This window comes from Anastrepha obliqua, chromosome 2 (genome assembly GCF_027943255.1).
Source record: "Anastrepha obliqua isolate idAnaObli1 chromosome 2, idAnaObli1_1.0, whole genome shotgun sequence".
In the NCBI taxonomy this organism is placed as follows: domain Eukaryota; kingdom Metazoa; phylum Arthropoda; class Insecta; order Diptera; family Tephritidae; genus Anastrepha; species Anastrepha obliqua.
Window position 1 is genome coordinate 109128966 of NC_072893.1, and position 17408 is coordinate 109146373.

The 17408-nt window shown below is 35.4% G+C and overlaps 1 protein-coding gene across 4 annotated transcripts in view; it reads right to left on the minus strand.

The window, feature by feature from the left end:
- Window positions 1-2856: 2856 nt before the first annotated feature.
- Window positions 2857-17408, minus strand: part of LOC129239585 (leucine-rich repeat flightless-interacting protein 2) — a 35193-nt gene continuing 20641 nt past the window's right edge. For all 4 annotated transcript variants that reach the window (XM_054875188.1, XM_054875189.1, XM_054875187.1 and 1 more), the window contains 5 exons: window positions 11208-11507; window positions 10785-11148; window positions 10570-10725; window positions 10314-10498; window positions 2857-5563 (listed from right to left, as the gene is read on the minus strand). In XM_054875188.1, coding sequence (XP_054731163.1) covers window positions 5453-5563; window positions 10314-10498; window positions 10570-10725; window positions 10785-11148; window positions 11208-11507 — 1116 coding nt within the window. In that variant the 3' untranslated portion in view covers window positions 2857-5452. The remainder of the gene's footprint in view (window positions 5564-10313; window positions 10499-10569; window positions 10726-10784; window positions 11149-11207; window positions 11508-17408) is intronic.

Consider the following 17408-nt stretch of genomic DNA (forward strand, 5'->3'; position numbering starts at 1 on the left):
CAATTTAACGGCCTCTTTAAGTAATTTTCGACATTGATTGCCTTCAAACATATCTCCTTGATAGCTCTTATGAGATATACCTAATTTATTCGGCCACAATAACGCTCTATATTTTCCAATTTCCTCAATTTTAACTATACCGTCCCAGAAAAGATGGTTGACAAACCCTTGTAATAGGTGTAATTCAGGAGGAATGCACTTCTGAAGTACGTACAAGTTATCATCTTCAGTAGTGCCGTATTCAATGAATAAAGGGTGATTTACTGTACTGCGACATTCTTTAGACTTTTTTTTGTCATTACCCAAGCTCTTGAATTTAAAGTAGTCATCTTTTAAATGCTTGTAGGTCTTTAAATCAAGATTTTTGTCATCACTGCTTATATAATTTTCCTCAATCATTTTATTATAATTAACTTTTTAGTTCATTTAATGTGACGAAGCAATAAGGGCAAGAGTAGAAAGCCGTTGCAGTTTGCTGCCCACTGACGAATAGAACGAGCTTTAAATCTCCAACAAATTTAAATGGTATCTCATTGAGTTTCGTCAATTCAACCAAAATTTTAAAATTATCATAGGTCTCTTTAATCCGAGGCACTATGCCTAATAAAAGCAATTTAAATACACTAGTCAACTTACGTTTATTTGCCATACTTCCACCAGTAGAGTAAGTTGAAACATTTTTACTTTTATCCAAGTCATTTTCTTTCAAGTCGTCTTCTGGAATTGATATTGAAAGAGAAACTTTGAAGAAATCTTGTCCTCCATCTGCCATTACTTTTATTTTTGATTGTTCAATATGTTCAATGTTTTGATTTTCAAAGACAAAGTCTACGAGTTCTGATGCAATAGCATATACAACTGGTCTCTGTTTAATACCATCTTGGGATGTTTCGAATTCGTAGTAACCTTCTTTATAAATGTGTTCCAGGATATTAGATTTTTCATACAAATGTTGATTGTAATTCTTGGGAACTGAGTTTCTACCAGCAGAACTACGAATGAAGTTAGCCAATTTTTTCATATCATTTGTAGACGATCCAGTATTAGCTTGGAAATTGTCTAATCTTTCGGCAGAAAATCTTAATTCTTTTTCTTTTTTTTATTAACAGTTACCCGAACCTTCGATCCCAGAGTATTTAACACGAGCTCATCTTTATCTTCGTTATCATTGTTGGAAATTTTTTTTTTTTCAAAATTTTAGTTATTATTTGGTTCTGCTGTTTCTCGGGTAACTTTTGTACTATATTCAAAACATTCTTAGGAGCATTAGAAGTAGAAGGACCTCTGCAAGAATGTGATATGCCTTTACCTATTTGTTGAAAACAACTGTTACATAACTCAGTAGAAGTTCTCGGTTTAGTTGCCTTTGCCTCATTTTTAGAAAGTAAAATCTTTTTGTTGCGAAGTATCATCTAAACACTTGTTTACGTCAATATTTGTAGAGAAATCCCTAATTTGACCTCTACCTTTTTTTTGTTTTTTATGACTCGTAACTCGTGCTGTTAGACAGATGTAACAATTACAACCCATCGTTCTTGTTTCTTTTGATAATTTAAGATCCTCGTAATTGGGCATAGTTGGACAAGGTCTTTTGAAAATATCATTTCCATATTCATTTATAGTTAGTCGGCAAGAGCTACATAAACTTTTTGGGACTTTACTACAATATTATAAATATTAAATTCACCATTAATGTGCTTTTTTATAACTTCAATATGTTTTTCAGATAGCAAGAAATGATGAGAAGGTTTATTTTGGAAAATAATTTTTTTCCCACAAAGAGCGCATACTTTTGTGCGATTTTCTTCATGATCGCATTTATAAAGCGGATGCTGACTATTCACCCGACTATTCAGCTGACTATTCATTATTAATTAATCTTCTCATATAAGAATTTCTAAAACTAGAAAATACATTTGCCAGAAAACACTAATATTAATAGTTTAAACTGTACTTTTTTATTGCGGGAAGCACTCGACTGCCCTCTGCCACCTAGCGGCATTTATCGTAACTATTATATAAGTTAAAGTAACAGAGGCGCAGAATTAAAGCTGTTGTCGAAATTCTGCTTTGGCACTCAATTTTGTGCTTAAACTTATAATAATTTTGTATTGATCGTACGTTTGCGTTATGATCATAGCATTACAATAAGAATTCGGCAACAACATACCTATGTCCCCGCTTAGCGGCACCTTCGAACACGCGTTTATCGACACAGTTGATTTGCCAACAATAACTTCAGTTGCTGATCGAAGCGTCCCGCATTACAAAAAGAAAATAGCTTCGGTATGCCTTTGCATTTCCCCAGCCTTTGCATTTCCCCAAAATAACGCCTCTTGTTATCCCGCTACAAGCAACGGAATGCGTTTGCACATTCATACCTATCAGAGGTCTCCCAAAACGCACTTGAGTGATAGTAGGGCAATATAAGATTTGTCATAGAGCGAGTAACATCGCTGTGAACTTTTGATGAATAAAAAAAGTAATACAATACTAAAAAGTGTTTTGTATTAATTTATATAATATAGCTACATAATATTGATATACGTATTATATACCATGTATTGAGTATACAACACTTTTACATATCTATTTAGAAAATAACTTTTGATATTTATTCCAAATTGTCCCAACCTGAAATATAAAAATATGAATAACTTTTGAAAAGGAGCAGGTAGTATTTCAATTCCAACGGATTTTGCACCTATAATCATCAACAAATACAACCCAGCTTGCAGTTTTTGTCGACATTTTTGTGCAACCTATCGATGCTTCCTGCCTACCGTGTAGAATGACCAATACCTACCGTCAATTACCGGCAATTGCTTTAACGTAGATCGTAAAGTGAAAGTTGGGTTTGTAGTATATTTTTAAGATGTGTATTGAAATTAGTTTTATTTGTCAATTAAATATTGTTTTAATAATTTTTTTACAACTTTTCGAATTAAATTAAGTAGAACCATATTAATTAATCTCTTTACGCCTTTTTGCACATAACTCTAAGCATGGATGAGGCAAAGCCAACAAAGTGCAATATATTGTAATAAAAAGAATATGCATTTGCCCGGGCTCTTGTGTGTTACATTAATTCTACACACTCATGATGTGTCTTGGCAAGATTCAACCCAAATTTATTTCTATTTACTTCTGTCATTAAATTACTTTTCAAAAACTAAATTTCCTATTACTTCTGTTTTTGCAATACTTGAATTTTAAGTACTCTAAACATTTAATTTTTTAGTCTTCATATGGTGTTAACATCGTTTTTTTTTCTATATATTTTTGTAGGCAGATACAAATAAATAGTTAAAACAAACGCATTTGATATACGCGTAATTTAAAATCATTTTTGCTTTAACGCCTTTCACTTACTAATGAAAAATATTAGTGAGAGCATCGTTTACGAGATTGCAAATGATGATATTCAATTATGATTTTTAACATTTGCTGGGCACATATCGCACCCTAAATACAAAAGGGTCACAACTCAAAATACTAAGATTTTCAGGAGAGACGAAAAACGTTTTATGTAAAAATTATTGTAATATTTAAAGAAAATATTGTTCCATCCTAAAAATATACAACATTGAAGAAGGTTCTACTATATGTTTTTCAATTTTAAATTATGTTTGCGAAAATAAAACAAAATTTTGATTTATGACTCTTTAACTGAAATTCTTTCAATTAAATAGTGATATTATCTTAAGTTGTGCCTTTTTAACTGATAAATGTTTTAATTTTATAAGTTTCCTAACCTAATTGAACTCACTTTTCACAACTAAAGAGGCACAATGCAAAATAATATACCATGAAATTTATCACCTTTTGCAGTTATAGAGGCAGAACTCAAAATAAAACTCTTTATGTGTAATAAAAGTAATCAGCTGTTCTTGAGCCCATTAACGCAACTAAAAATAATTCTCTTTAGTTGATCGTGCAAAAGCAACACACTTGACATAAAAATAGACATAACTGTATTTTTCCAGTTAAAGAAGATAGTTATGTGAATGAAATATTTGCAGCAGTTAGAAATGTGTAGTCTGAATTAATTTATGCAAAAAACTCAGTTTTGGAAAATTTTGAGTTGTGACCCTTTTGTATTTAGGGTGCGATATGTATGCGAATATGTATGTAGATATTTACATATGCATTTATATGTGCACCATACATATATGTACATAATTGTGGAATATTTACCAAAGCAATCGAACTGACTAACTTCAGGAGCTCTTCTATTTTAAGCAATAAATAATGGGCATAATAATATTTCTTATTTAACATTTGATGAGTTAACAATTTTAAATACTGCCTACAACTCAGTAATGTATGCAGTGCCCTGTAGGCACTAATGCTAAGTGAAAATAAATTGTGCTGTCAAAAGTCCACTGTTATTTTTATTATGTATGTATATATAAGTTATTTTACAAAAATAACTAACAATCTAAATCATTTTGAAAACTTTTGTATCCGACTATACGACGAATTAATGATTCAAGTTTGCACTTATGCATATTAACAAAAACAAGAAAAGCGAAGTGATTTAACCATATGAATACACATATATATATGTATATGCATGATTCTATTGTACAAGCTTACTTTTGAACATAATGCACTCGCATCCACACTTCTCGCATTTGTGGTTTAGTATCTTTTTTTTAACTTTTTGGTCGTTATGAAGATTAAAAGATCATAAATAGGGGATATCTCAGTGTCATGATTGTTCGCCTATATATGTACATGCATGGTTTAATATTTTTCAGCATGTGTTTGAAGTTCCATGCGATTGCAATAGGTATGTTTGCCAATGTATGTACTATATTAGAGTATATTCCCCTAGAATATCCATGCGCGAGCAGTTCAAATTAACGAATTTAGTTGTCATGTTTATGTTGTCATAATGGAATACCATATTTTTCTTTCCATATTTTCTATTCATGTTTTGAATTGAAATTTGCGATATAAATTAGTATTATTATTATTTTTGCAAACTTAAAACTTTTGACATTTTAGTTGGGTTATTTATTATTAACTACTGACAGTATGCGCCTAATATATGTATGTATGTACATATACATAGTACATATTGCGTATATGTATGTTTTACGCTTTATGCCCTTAACTATTATTTATGTATGTTAATAAATATTAAATTGATTATGTTGGTAATTTTAGGCGACATATGTTTTCTGACTATTCATGTTGGAATGTCAAATGGCAACAATTTTGCTAACATCGTGCCATTAGCACTCTCACTTCATTACTCAGACTTGCTTTTCTTCTGAAGAAGCTTCTATGATTTGATGTCTTTGTTCTGCCGTCACTTTGTTGTGAACATTTTTATGCCATTTCATTGCTCACAGTTTTCGCATCCAACTAAAGTTTCGCCATTATGTTTGCATTTATCTATGCTATAATTGTTTCTGATCGAGGTTGCATGTATAGATTTCGGTCAAAGGTCCTTCAGTAATGCGCTTTTAGCATTCTTTAGTTTGTCCAGTCGCTTTAGCAGGTGATTATTTGAAGTTTCCAACTCTTCCAGACGTTCCATGGCCTCACGATTCTAAAGAAAACCATAATTTAGTTGTTATCATTAAAATTATTTTTTACAAAAACAAAAAAAAAAATACATACAGACAAAAGTAAAAGTAAAGTTAATTAAAAATTCAACGTTTTTCGGTTAGTCAGGGAGTAACTTAAGAAAATGCAATGCAATGCCAAACAATTGTCTTAATAATACAAGTTGTCAATTGTCTTAGTAATACAAGTTAAATTAACGGAACCTGTTTTGGAACTTGATGGTGTAGAGTGTAAGCCAGAGCAGTAATGAATTTCTCGATAACTTCCAGAAATAATATTAGAATAAATAATAATATAATAAAACCATACATTCTTATACGTCTTGATTATTTCTTTATGTTGATACTTCCTTGATATTGACTGAGTAAAATAATCATATGAGAAGCACCCTGTCATTCATTCCAGGCATATCTACAAGTATACCATACAGTACAGAGATACAATTATGACAAAAATTTGTATACAATACGTCACAGGAAGGTGGAGAAAATATCCATATGAGAAAAGGTTAAGCGTTCAACAAAAAATTATCCAATTCAAAGAGAAAATTAATCTCTTTTCAAATTTGAGTCAACATTTTTCGCTCCGATTTGCATAAATGGGATTATAACAAGTCAGATAGTATCTCAGTTTTATTATCTCCATAATTTTTTTCACAAACATTTTTTTTAAAGGCTCTAATTGTTACGTTTCTAAATTTCGGTCTTTATCTGAAAAAAAACTTTTTTGTTTAAACTAGGATAGGTAATCATTAAAAATAAGATATCTTCCAAGATGGAGTCTCAAAGCCTTCAGAAATTATGACTGAAAAAAAAAAAAAATTAAATTGAAAGAAAAAATCAATCTCTTTTGAGATTTGTTTTCTGTGCCATATGTAAATAATCCAATGTGCACTGCAATAAAAGTAGAGCAAAATATTTACAAACAGGCATGACGTCCGTATAAAATGTATATACCGTGAAACCTCCCCTTGCGGACACCTCCAATAAGCTGACACTCCCCATAACCGGACAAAAACTGAGGAACCAAGCTTTATGTTGTGTTTTTAGAACGAATTCCATTCTAATAACCGGACGCGGACACTTTTTCTCATTTTTTTTATTCTAATCACCTCTCGAAAGCGGACGCGGACCTCTCGGTAACGGACAAGCAAAATATAACACTGAACAAATGTGTAAAGAAAACAATAAAAACCTCTCATAAGCGGACGCGATACTCTAATCCACGGACAACAAAGATAGTAGATTGACAATAGTTGAAATAAAAGATATTAAAAGAATATGGATGGGCGGTGATAACGTCAACAAAAAGAAAAAGTCCTTAAACGCGGATGGCTCAAAAATTGACCATTTGAGTTTCGAATGGTTCGTTAAGGCCAGAAGCCAAAATATACCAATATCGGGTATTATTATAAAGGAAAAGCAAAAGAAATCGCTGGCCGATCGGTATTCAAAATTTTTCTGCGTCAAATGGATGGTTGAGAAATGGCGTAGGCGTCATAATGTGACTTTCAAAAGAACATGTGGGGGATCTTCCGAGGTTAATTTCGAGGATTGTGTGCCAATATGGTTGGAGATAAAGAAAAGCCATTGGTTATCGGAAAAGCAGCATGCCCACGCGCCTTTAAAAGAGGCAATACGAGTATAGGAAGTTTGCCAGTGGAATGGAAGTCAAACCGGAAAGCTTGGATGTCTCATGAAATTATGTGTGAGTGGCTAGAAATGCTTGATAAAAAAATGGGCTGCCAGAAGAGACAAATTTTATTATTTTTGGACAATGCTACAACTCACCCTCGAGATATTAAACTAGATAACATAAAGTTGATCTTTTTACCTGCTAATACAACATCCGTTTGTCAGCCCCTCGATCAGGGTATAATACAAAATTTTAAGTGCAGATGCCATATAATCAAACATATTTTGACAAAATTAGGACACCTTCCAATGGACAGACTTTCAAAAACTTTTGACATTTTGGAGGCTGTTTTTTTTTTTATTAAATCTTCATGGGACAACGTAACGGCAGAAACAATTAAGAATTGTTTTTCGAAAGCCGGGTTTCAAAAAGCTCCGCTTGAATGTTCTGACTACGAGGCAGAGGATGATATTCCCATATCGACACTAGCGGCTTTGATAAAGATTTTAAATGAAAATCAGCAAGGTCAGAAGAGTTATTGTTAATCGACGAAGTTGTTAATACAGAAGACAATAATGTTGACGTTGTCATTGACGAAATTAATACTGAGGAATTATCTGACGGAGAAAGCGAAGACTCAAACCATGTATGTGTCCAGGATGAATGTCAGATCAAGTCATATCCTGAAGCATTAGAACAACTGCGTCGCATTAAACTATTTTTAAGAGACGATATTACTGGATTCCAATACGCCAAGACTTTAGAATGTCATCTTGAAAACCTTTTTCTGAAACATAAACAGGAAAATCTCCGACAGACTACGGTATATGAATTTTTGAAGCCTAAAATATAAATATGTTCAATCAAATATGTATATTCAAATGTGTAAATATACTCATTGTTCCCAATATAAAAATGTACATACATATAATACATATATATTTTTCAATAAATATGAAAAAAACTGAACGTACCATAAAATAACATAAAAAAATTACAATATTTAAAGAGGTGGGATAGTAATTTTAACCTAGAGTTTTTTTTTCAACCCCCATAAGCGGACACTCCCCATAAGCGGACGAAAATTGTGGAACCGTGAGTGTCCGCTTGTGGGAGGTTTCACTGTATATAAATATATATATAATTGGCGCCTACCCCCTTTATTCGGTGTTTGGGCGAGCTGCTTCTCTTATTTGTAAATGTAAACTCTTTGAAAATTAAACCTAAAAAAATACTAAACGGACTTCCGGGTAGCTGAACATTTTTGTTTACAAAATTAAATAGAGAAAGCAGTAACTTTTGCTGTGAATTGAACTTGTGACTATTTTCCTTTAGTGCCATCTTGCGTATTTGTAACGAAGCAATTGAAATATTGATCAACGCTTCAGGCCATTCAAAAAGATGTCCAACGTTATTTTGAAGCGCATTGATTCATACTCTTCGGCGTACACTCTTCACAACAGTTAGGACTTTCATAAATCAGTAAGTAAATAGTTTAGAGAACAAAGCACATGTACATATATATTTATAAATGCATATCTGTACCGTTAAGCCATAAAGTTTTTTATGATATCAAATGTTCTCATTTTAGTAGCAGTGAATTTAAGGGTTTGCCTTTGGCAACTAACAAAACCATTTACTCATATTTATTGGCAATGACATTCATCCCAAAAATGTATAACTAATAATTCCTAAATTAAATTGGAGAAATTTGTATTTATATCAATTAAAATAATATAAAACTACAGGGTGGCTGATGAAAGCCGCTACCAAAAAAAAATTGAATAACTTTTTTTCTTTTTAAGTTATCTGTTCCATTTTTGTTTTAATTTGCAGATTGATCTTTAAAATTTATTAAAATGGATAACTGGGACACGCAAACAAGAATTTGGATAGTCCGCCGCTATCACGCACTGGAGTCCGTAGTTTTGGTACAGAGAGAGTACAGGCGGATGTTTGGCGGCGATCCCCCGAGCAGATGGACCATAATGAGACTGGTGAATAATTTTGCTGAGCAAGGAACAGTCGCAAGAAGGCCTTATCATCGAAACCCACCAGTTCGGACGGAGGAAACGATCGCTGCTGTAGCTGCAGCTATACAAAGCAATCCAAGGGTTTCAACAAGAAGCTTATCTGCTCAACTTGGTGTCAGCCGACAGTCTTTGCAAACAATAATGCACAAAGATTTAGACTTATTTCCCTACAAAATTCAAATGGTTAACAAACTGAATGCAGCTGACTTGCCGATTCGCTTGGAATTTTGCCAGAAGCTCCTGCAAATGGTGGAAGAAGACCAAAACATGTTAAACTGCCTTTTCATGTCTGATGAGGCCCATTTCGGCATTTAAACGGCAATGTGAACAAACAAAATTGTCGAATATGGAGTACTTCTAACCCACAGATACTCCACGAGACGGAATTGCATCCTCTTCGCGTGACAGTGTGGTGTGCGGTTCCACGCTTCACGCTGTATTGTCGGGCCTTATTTTTTTGAAGAAAATGGTCACACCGTTACGGTTACTGGAGACTGTTATTTGAAAATGCTAAAGAATTTTTCTATCCAGAACTACGCCGAAAGAGAATTCCTTTCAACTCTGTGTGGTTTCAACAAGATGGGGCAACGTCTCACATAGCCCAGACTGTTATGACAGAGTTGCGACGAAAATTTCCCAATAAACTGATTTCAAGAAACTCCGAATTTCGTTGGCCCCCCAGGTCGCCTGGCCTTACTGCACCTGACTTTTTCTTGTGGGGTTTATGTAAACAAGAAGTTTATAAAACAAAGCCAACAAATTTGGATGAACTAAAACAATCCATTCGGGCAACAATTGCGGCTATTCCTGTCGCAACTCTCAAAGCAGCAATGAACAACTTTTTACTAAGATGCCGCACTTGTGTCAACGAGCATGGGGGCATTTAAATTCAATTATTTTTAAAACTAGTTAAGCTACATTTAATAAAATTTAATGACCTTCAACTTGAAAAAAAATAAATGAATTCCATACACTAAAAAAAAAGTTATTTGAGTTTCTTAATGTAACAAAATTCATCAGCCACCCTGTATTTAAACACCTTAAATTATGTACTTGTTTTCTTACCTCTCTTTGCAATTTTCTCCGCTCAATTTTAAGTTCCGCTTCTGCCTTTTCAGCCGCCTCAGCTGTGCTTTTATAACGTATGACTTGCGTTTCTGAACGTGCCAAACTGGCCTGCAAGCTGGCGATCTCTTGTTCAGCCTTCTGCAGTTTATACTTGTAGTCTGATATTATTTTGTTCGCCTCTCCTATTACCCGAATATAAATAAATAAAAATGTACTATTGACCATCGCATTGACAATGTCACACAATAAATACTTTGTGCTTCGTAGTCCTCATCAGACCCTGATGGTCCGTTAAGCGAATTCGAACGCCCTTTGCCTTGACTCTTGTAGTTCTCTAATGCTTCCTGTAGTTTCTGCACTTCTGCCAAAAGCTGTTGCTTTTCCTCGCTGAATTTTTTCAGTCGCACATCTTGGGAAAATATAAAATTAGTACAAAGAAAAAAGGTCTTTACCAATATTAATACACACCCAAAGAACCTTGCACTGAACCTAACAGCTGAGCATTCTCTACACTGACTAGAGCACGTTTTGCATCAGTACCCTCTTCATTCTCTATGGCCACAATAACTAAACCCTGATCGGCGATAAGTTTATCGCGTTCAGTCAGTTGACCTTGCACCAGTTTAAGTTCTTCACTTAATTTATCTAAATTTCTTTTCAGCGCATTGCAATCACGTGATTTCTCTTTGAATTCTCGCTGAAGTTGCGCATATGATTCTTCCACTTCTTCCAGTTTGTCCTTCAACAGTTGTATTTGATACGTTTGTGAGGCACGTTCATTATCCAATTGCGCATTGGCTATCATTGCCTTCCGAAATCTCTCCTCAACATCCTGCAATTTATTTTAGGTATTAAATAAAAGATACAATTCAATTTTTGTAAAAATCCTACCTTAAGCTCATGTCGTATATCTCGCAGGCTGCGTCCTTCCTCTTCCAGTGAATCTTCGCTGCTGCGTCGTGATGACATTGAGCTAACGCGTGTGCTGTTAAGCACCGCACCCAAAGGCGAACTTCCCACACCTGTTGCAAGTCGCGATCGCGATAGTGGATCAATGCCGGACACATTGTGCATGTCAAAAACGCGATCTGCATTTTGTTCCTGTTCCTTTTGTTGGCGTTCTAATTCTCGCATTCGTATTTCACGTGCCTCAGCGCGTGCTTGCCGGCGGGCAGCCAAACGGGCCTCAGCCTATAATTGGAATTAATAATATGTAACTCTTACAAAAAAGTAGGTAAATACTTTCAATAGCTTATACAAATAGTTTTGAAAAGCGAATGTAAACATTTAAAGAAACCCTGTTATAATTTTTAGTTATTGTTGTAACAGCATAGAACATTCTCAATCAATTTTTAGAGAATGCCGTGCCTTGGCCGAATGGGTTGGTGCGTGACTATCATTCGGAATTCAGAGAGAGAACGTCGGTTCGAGTCTCGGTGAAAGATCAAAAATTAAGAAAAAGTTTTTTCTAATAGCGGTCGCCCCTCGGCAGGCAATGGCAAACCTCCGAGTGTATTTCTGCTGGAAAAGCTCCTCATAAAAAATATCTGCCGTTCGGAGTCGGCTTGAAACTGTAGGTCCCTCCATTTGAGGAACAACATCAAGACACGCACACTACAAATAGGAGGAGGAGCTCGGCCAAACACCCAAAAAGGGCAATAATATATACATACACATAGTAGAAAAAGTCTGCGTTCACCTATGCAAATATTCTTTGCATTGGAAAAAGTTCAAAACAATAAATATTTCAGAAATTTTTTTTAATGAGTTTTATTTAGTTCACTTAAACGTAACTATCACACATATTTCGTTACCAATAACAAAATCAAATTTAAAATGAGATCACATAAAATTAAAAAGGCCATTCAAACTAAACGGAAAAAGTTTGCGTTCACTTCAATAATAATAAAATAAAAGGCTTAAGATCATAGAAATGTTTTAAAATTAATGGCTAGTTGGATATCCACGCCTTTTTATGACTTCTAGAAGGCGTCTTTTCATTGATCCAACTTGTTTGGCTGTTATTTCTGGACTTATGGCTTCCCATTCCTCTTTAAGCGCGTTCTTAAGCATTTCCTTGCTAGTTATTGTACGCTCTTGTATTTTTTTTTCTAGAACGTCCCATAAGTGCTCAATGGGGTTAAGGTCAGGTGATTGTGGGGGTGTGCGAAGTTGTTTTGGAACATTATACAACAACCACAACCTAACAATCTCTGCTGCGTGTTTCGGGTCGTTGTCCTGTTGGAAAACAAATCTTTCACCGAGTCCCAGTTGGATTGCACTTTCTCTCAAATTCGTTTTTAAAATATCGAGATAATCATGTCTGTTCATAATCGACTCAATAAACTGTATATTTCCAACGCCCGAACTAGCCATACATCCCCATATCATGGCACCTCCTCCCCCATGCTTTACCGTAGGTACCAGATTTTGCTTTCCAAGTGCCGTTCCGTTTTTCCTCCAAATAATTTTACGACCTTTAATCCCGAAAATGGAAAACTTGCTCTCATCTGAAAAAATCACACTATTCCAAAACTCAGGTGGCTTGTTTACGTATTGCTTGGTGAAAGCCATCCGCTTAAGTCGATTTACTCGCGATATGAAGGGTTTTTTTCGGGCCACTCTGCCGTGAAATCCGATTCATTTTAGAATTTTTCTTACTGTATCTGGATGTACTTTCTTTTGGTATTTTACTTCTATGTCTTTTGAAATTTGGCTTGCTGTTAGTCGTGGATTAGACTTCACAAGAATAGTTATGTTGCGTTCTTCTCTTTCCGTCAGTTTTTTTGGACGCCCAGAACGAGGCTTAGACTCCAAACAATTCGTTTGCTTGAAGTTGTTTATCACTCTTTGGACCGAGGAGTATTGCCTCCCAACAATTTTCGCGATTTCCCGATAGCTCTTACTATTTTGCCACAAACTTACAATGATTTTCCTTTCACCAATATCTATTTCTTTTCGCCTTTGGTCCATAGTAACAAAAAATGTATTTCTAATATCAATTTTTCCCCTCTTTAGATTTGTTCTTAACCGCGTCAACTACATGAATGATTTAAAATTAAATTTAACGTAATTGCCATGCAAATAATCGTCACTATTCGAAATGAACGCACACTTTTTCTGCTCAGCCTATTAAAGTAACTGTACTACAATCCCGTTATCTGAACACGACGCAGCTCAAACTCCAAAAAATTTTGTTCATACCCTCTACGAATAATTTTCTTTGGAATAAGTGAAAAGAAATAACTGAGAGTTTTAAGATAAACACGTTAAATTATTTTAATACTTTATAACACTGGGTGAACGCAGACTTTTTCTACCATGTGTACATAAATCACGTTAAGAAATGCCCATTTAGTAATTCAGAAGGGCTTGAGATGTAAAATGAGTTATTTTTAATTAAGAACAACATTTATGATTCATCAGAAAATACTGTGTATTCTAGAATACGGGTCTCGTATGCTTTTAAAAGTTTTTATTTCGTTTTTGCATATAGTATAAGTAGTAAGCATATTGACGTTTATTTTATTAAGCCGCCATATGCACATATGTACGTGACGCCAGTGACACGTTAAGCAAACTCACTCACTTGAAAATTGCGTCATCATTAGATATGTATGTAAGTAAACAACTGCGTCAAAAAAAAAAAGCTCCGAAAAAACGAATCTAAGCGTCGTTTTGAATATTTTTGCGTAACGTTTGTCAGTTGACATTAATAGGAATCCGTGTATAGTAATTACATATAAACATTTCTGATTCACGTTTGTTGAAGAAAAGATGATTGCCCAAAATTCGCTAACTATTCGATTTTCGGATTTATTTATTTTTCGGTTATGTTAGTACTCATGCTCCCAACACTTCATCAACGGGGAAATCAAATTCGTTCAAATTCGTCCTTCGTGGTACCATCGCAAAGAGAAGGGAAAGCGGGGAAATAGGAATAGGTAAGGAGTGTGAAAGACGATGACCATTTGCGATTGTGTTAACCGCTTCATACTACTGCCAAGTCTTACCTACAATATTCGAGAGCAGACGCTTTCTTAGCTTTAGAAACTTCCTCGAATCTCTCCGATCTACGCATAGCCAGAAGCGCCCACTGAGTTTCCGCGAAGCTCTTGACAGTTGTTACTCAAGTGAGCAGCGAATCAATTGCTTTCCATCGCATTTCGAGCCATTTATGAACAGGTTCAATAAGGCCTGCGTCCAAATGTTCTACCCCGCCCTTTCTTCGCTTGCGGGGATTTGGATGGAATTTGAATGGCAACTATGCACCAAAAACATAATTGAAAAAACTTTGTGAATCTGCTAGGCGAGCACTGTTTAACTTCCATTTCCAAATTTACAGTTACTACTGCCGAAAAGCTGTTTTAATTGCATGCGGATACTTGTTGAAAATAATGCAAAAGAGTGATTAATTGTAACTAATAATTTTTAAAGTCGAATCGATTGGATCCGTCTAAAATAAATATTTAGTTTTGTAGGGAAAGTAAAAAGTTCTGAATGTTTTTCCTTATATGTGGTTAGTGAGGTTCTATCTCACGATGGTATTTAAGCCTCCGTTGGACACCTTTTTTAAAACCTTCGGTTGGGCACCCAGGTCTAGCCTTTTTTCTTCCTGTTCGAGTATCCTTTTTAAAATCGATAGAAAATTAAATTTTATTAACCTACCTCGAGCCTCAAGTCGTTAGCTATAATAGAAATAAGTTAATTACACGACCAAAGTCGAAAAGGTCGGGCCAGACCTGGATGCCCAAGGGAGGGTTAAAGTTGACATTTCGCTTCGAAAAAAATTTATTCAAAATTAAGGTAAAAAAAAGAAAATTCGCTATATTCTATAGTACCATTACATATGTATGAGTAAGGTGAAAAATCGTAACAGGCGGTAAAAAATGTGTAATGTTAATGGACCCAATGCAGTATCGCATGCAACAACAAGTGGTGGCTCTAACAGTAGCGTTCTGGTAATATGTAAGTTAAGCTATACAAGTTAAGCAGAAATAACTGCTGGCCACCTTCACACACGGATATGCTCTCTGATGTGTTCCTACCAGCGAACATCTTAAGCATACGACTTTACAGCGCTTCTACAGTTGCAATGCAAGTGTGAGTCGACTGCTGTGAAAGCGAGTTCAGTTAACAGCGAACAGCACACACATTACTTGCAGTTACAATGAAAGTGTGAGGCGACTGTTATGAGAGCGACCAGAGCAATTAACAGCGATGAGTAATAAAGTGTGAAACTCACTATTGTCCAATTAGAATTTGTAAATGGGAGTTCTGTTGAAAATGGACCCTTCTTTTTGGCAGAGACTCCGTGGTAAAAGGTTGTGTTCAATAAAGCTTATAATTTTTATATTATAAAAAACTTATAATTTTATAATTTGTACGTCGAAGATGGCAGGTTATGGTAAACCAATCTTCAAAAATGTCGATAAAATTATGGCTATCATGAAGTCGGACCGGCATGTGAATACTTATTTAATTGCCAAAGAAGTGGAAGATTGGTGAACCCATTTACATAATGATAACTATAACTACATATATTAATTCAATAATCGAAATTGAGACATTTTTACTTCATTCTTTTTTACTCTGCGATGAATAATTCGAAATGCACTACTCAAGTTTGTTATCAGTTAGTTAATCAGTCAGGACAAAACGAAGTATCTCCTGTCTTCATACAAACAGTCGGCGCACTCTCGTGTCGGCACCCACGTCACTGTTGACAGTTATGATTGCGAGGTTGTAAAAGACTTCGTTTATTTAGGAACCAGCATTAACACCGATAGCAATGCCAGCCTGGAAATCCAACGCAGATTCTCTCTTGCCAACAAGTGCTACTTTGGACTAAGTAGACAACTGAGCAGTAAAGTCCACTCTCGACGAACAAAACTAACACTCTACCAGACTCTCATCATGCCCGTCCGACAACATCCGATAAAGCGACGCTTGGAGTGTTCGAGAGAAAGATTCTGCGTAAGATTTTTGGACCTTTGCACGTTGGCAACGGCGAATATCGCAGACGATGGAACGATGAGCTGTATGAGCTTTACGACGACATAGACATAGCGCAGCGAATAAAGATCCAGCGGCTACGTTGGCGGGGTCATGTCGTCCGAATGGATACAAACGCTCCGGCTTTGAAAACATTCTATGCGGTACCAGCTAGTGGTAGCAGAGGAAGAGGAAGGCTTTGGAAAGATCAGGTGGAGAAGGACTTGGCTTCACTTGGTGTATCCAATTTGCGCCGGTTAGCAGGAGAAAGAAACGACTGGCGCGCTTTGTTAAACTCGGCCGAAATCGCGTAAGCGGTTATCGCGCCAATTAAGAAGAAGAAGTTAATCAGTCTCAAGTAGTTAGCATTTTGTGTTCCGCCATTGATTATTTGCACTTTTGCATGATGAGTAATCGATTACACTTAGAAGTAATCAAAAATTTATCATGTTTATTTATCATTGAAAAAAAAGTAAAGGGTGTTTTTTTAGAGGTTAGGTTTTCAAGTTGGCACTACTTTTTTCGTAGATGGTTTTTTTGACAGCTGTCACTTGATTTATGCTCAGTTTGGTTTGCCATTTCATAATGAATAGACTTACACCTGAACAACGTTTGCAAATCGTTCAAATTTATTACGAAAATAATGGTTCGGTTCGCGCGACGCATCACAAGAAAATTTTGTTCAGCGATGAAGCTCACTTTTGGTTGAATGGGTATGTCAATAAGCAAAATTGTCGCATTTGGAGTGAACATAATCCACAAGCCATTGCTGAGACGCCGTTACATCCCCAAAAAGTCACTGTTTGGTGTGCTCTATGGGCAGAGGGAATCATTGGTCCATATTTCTTTAAAAATGAAGCCGGCCATAATGTTACAGTCAATGGAGAGCGCTATAGAGCCATGATTAATGACTTTTTCGTGCTTGAATTGGACGATGTTGATGTGGACGACCTTTGGTTCCAACAAGACGGCGCTACATGCCATACAGCCAACGCAACAATCGATTTATTGAAGGAAACTTTTGTGAGCGCATTATCTCGCGCCGTGGACCTGTGGCGTGGCCTCCAAGATCGTGCGATATAACACCGCTGGACTATT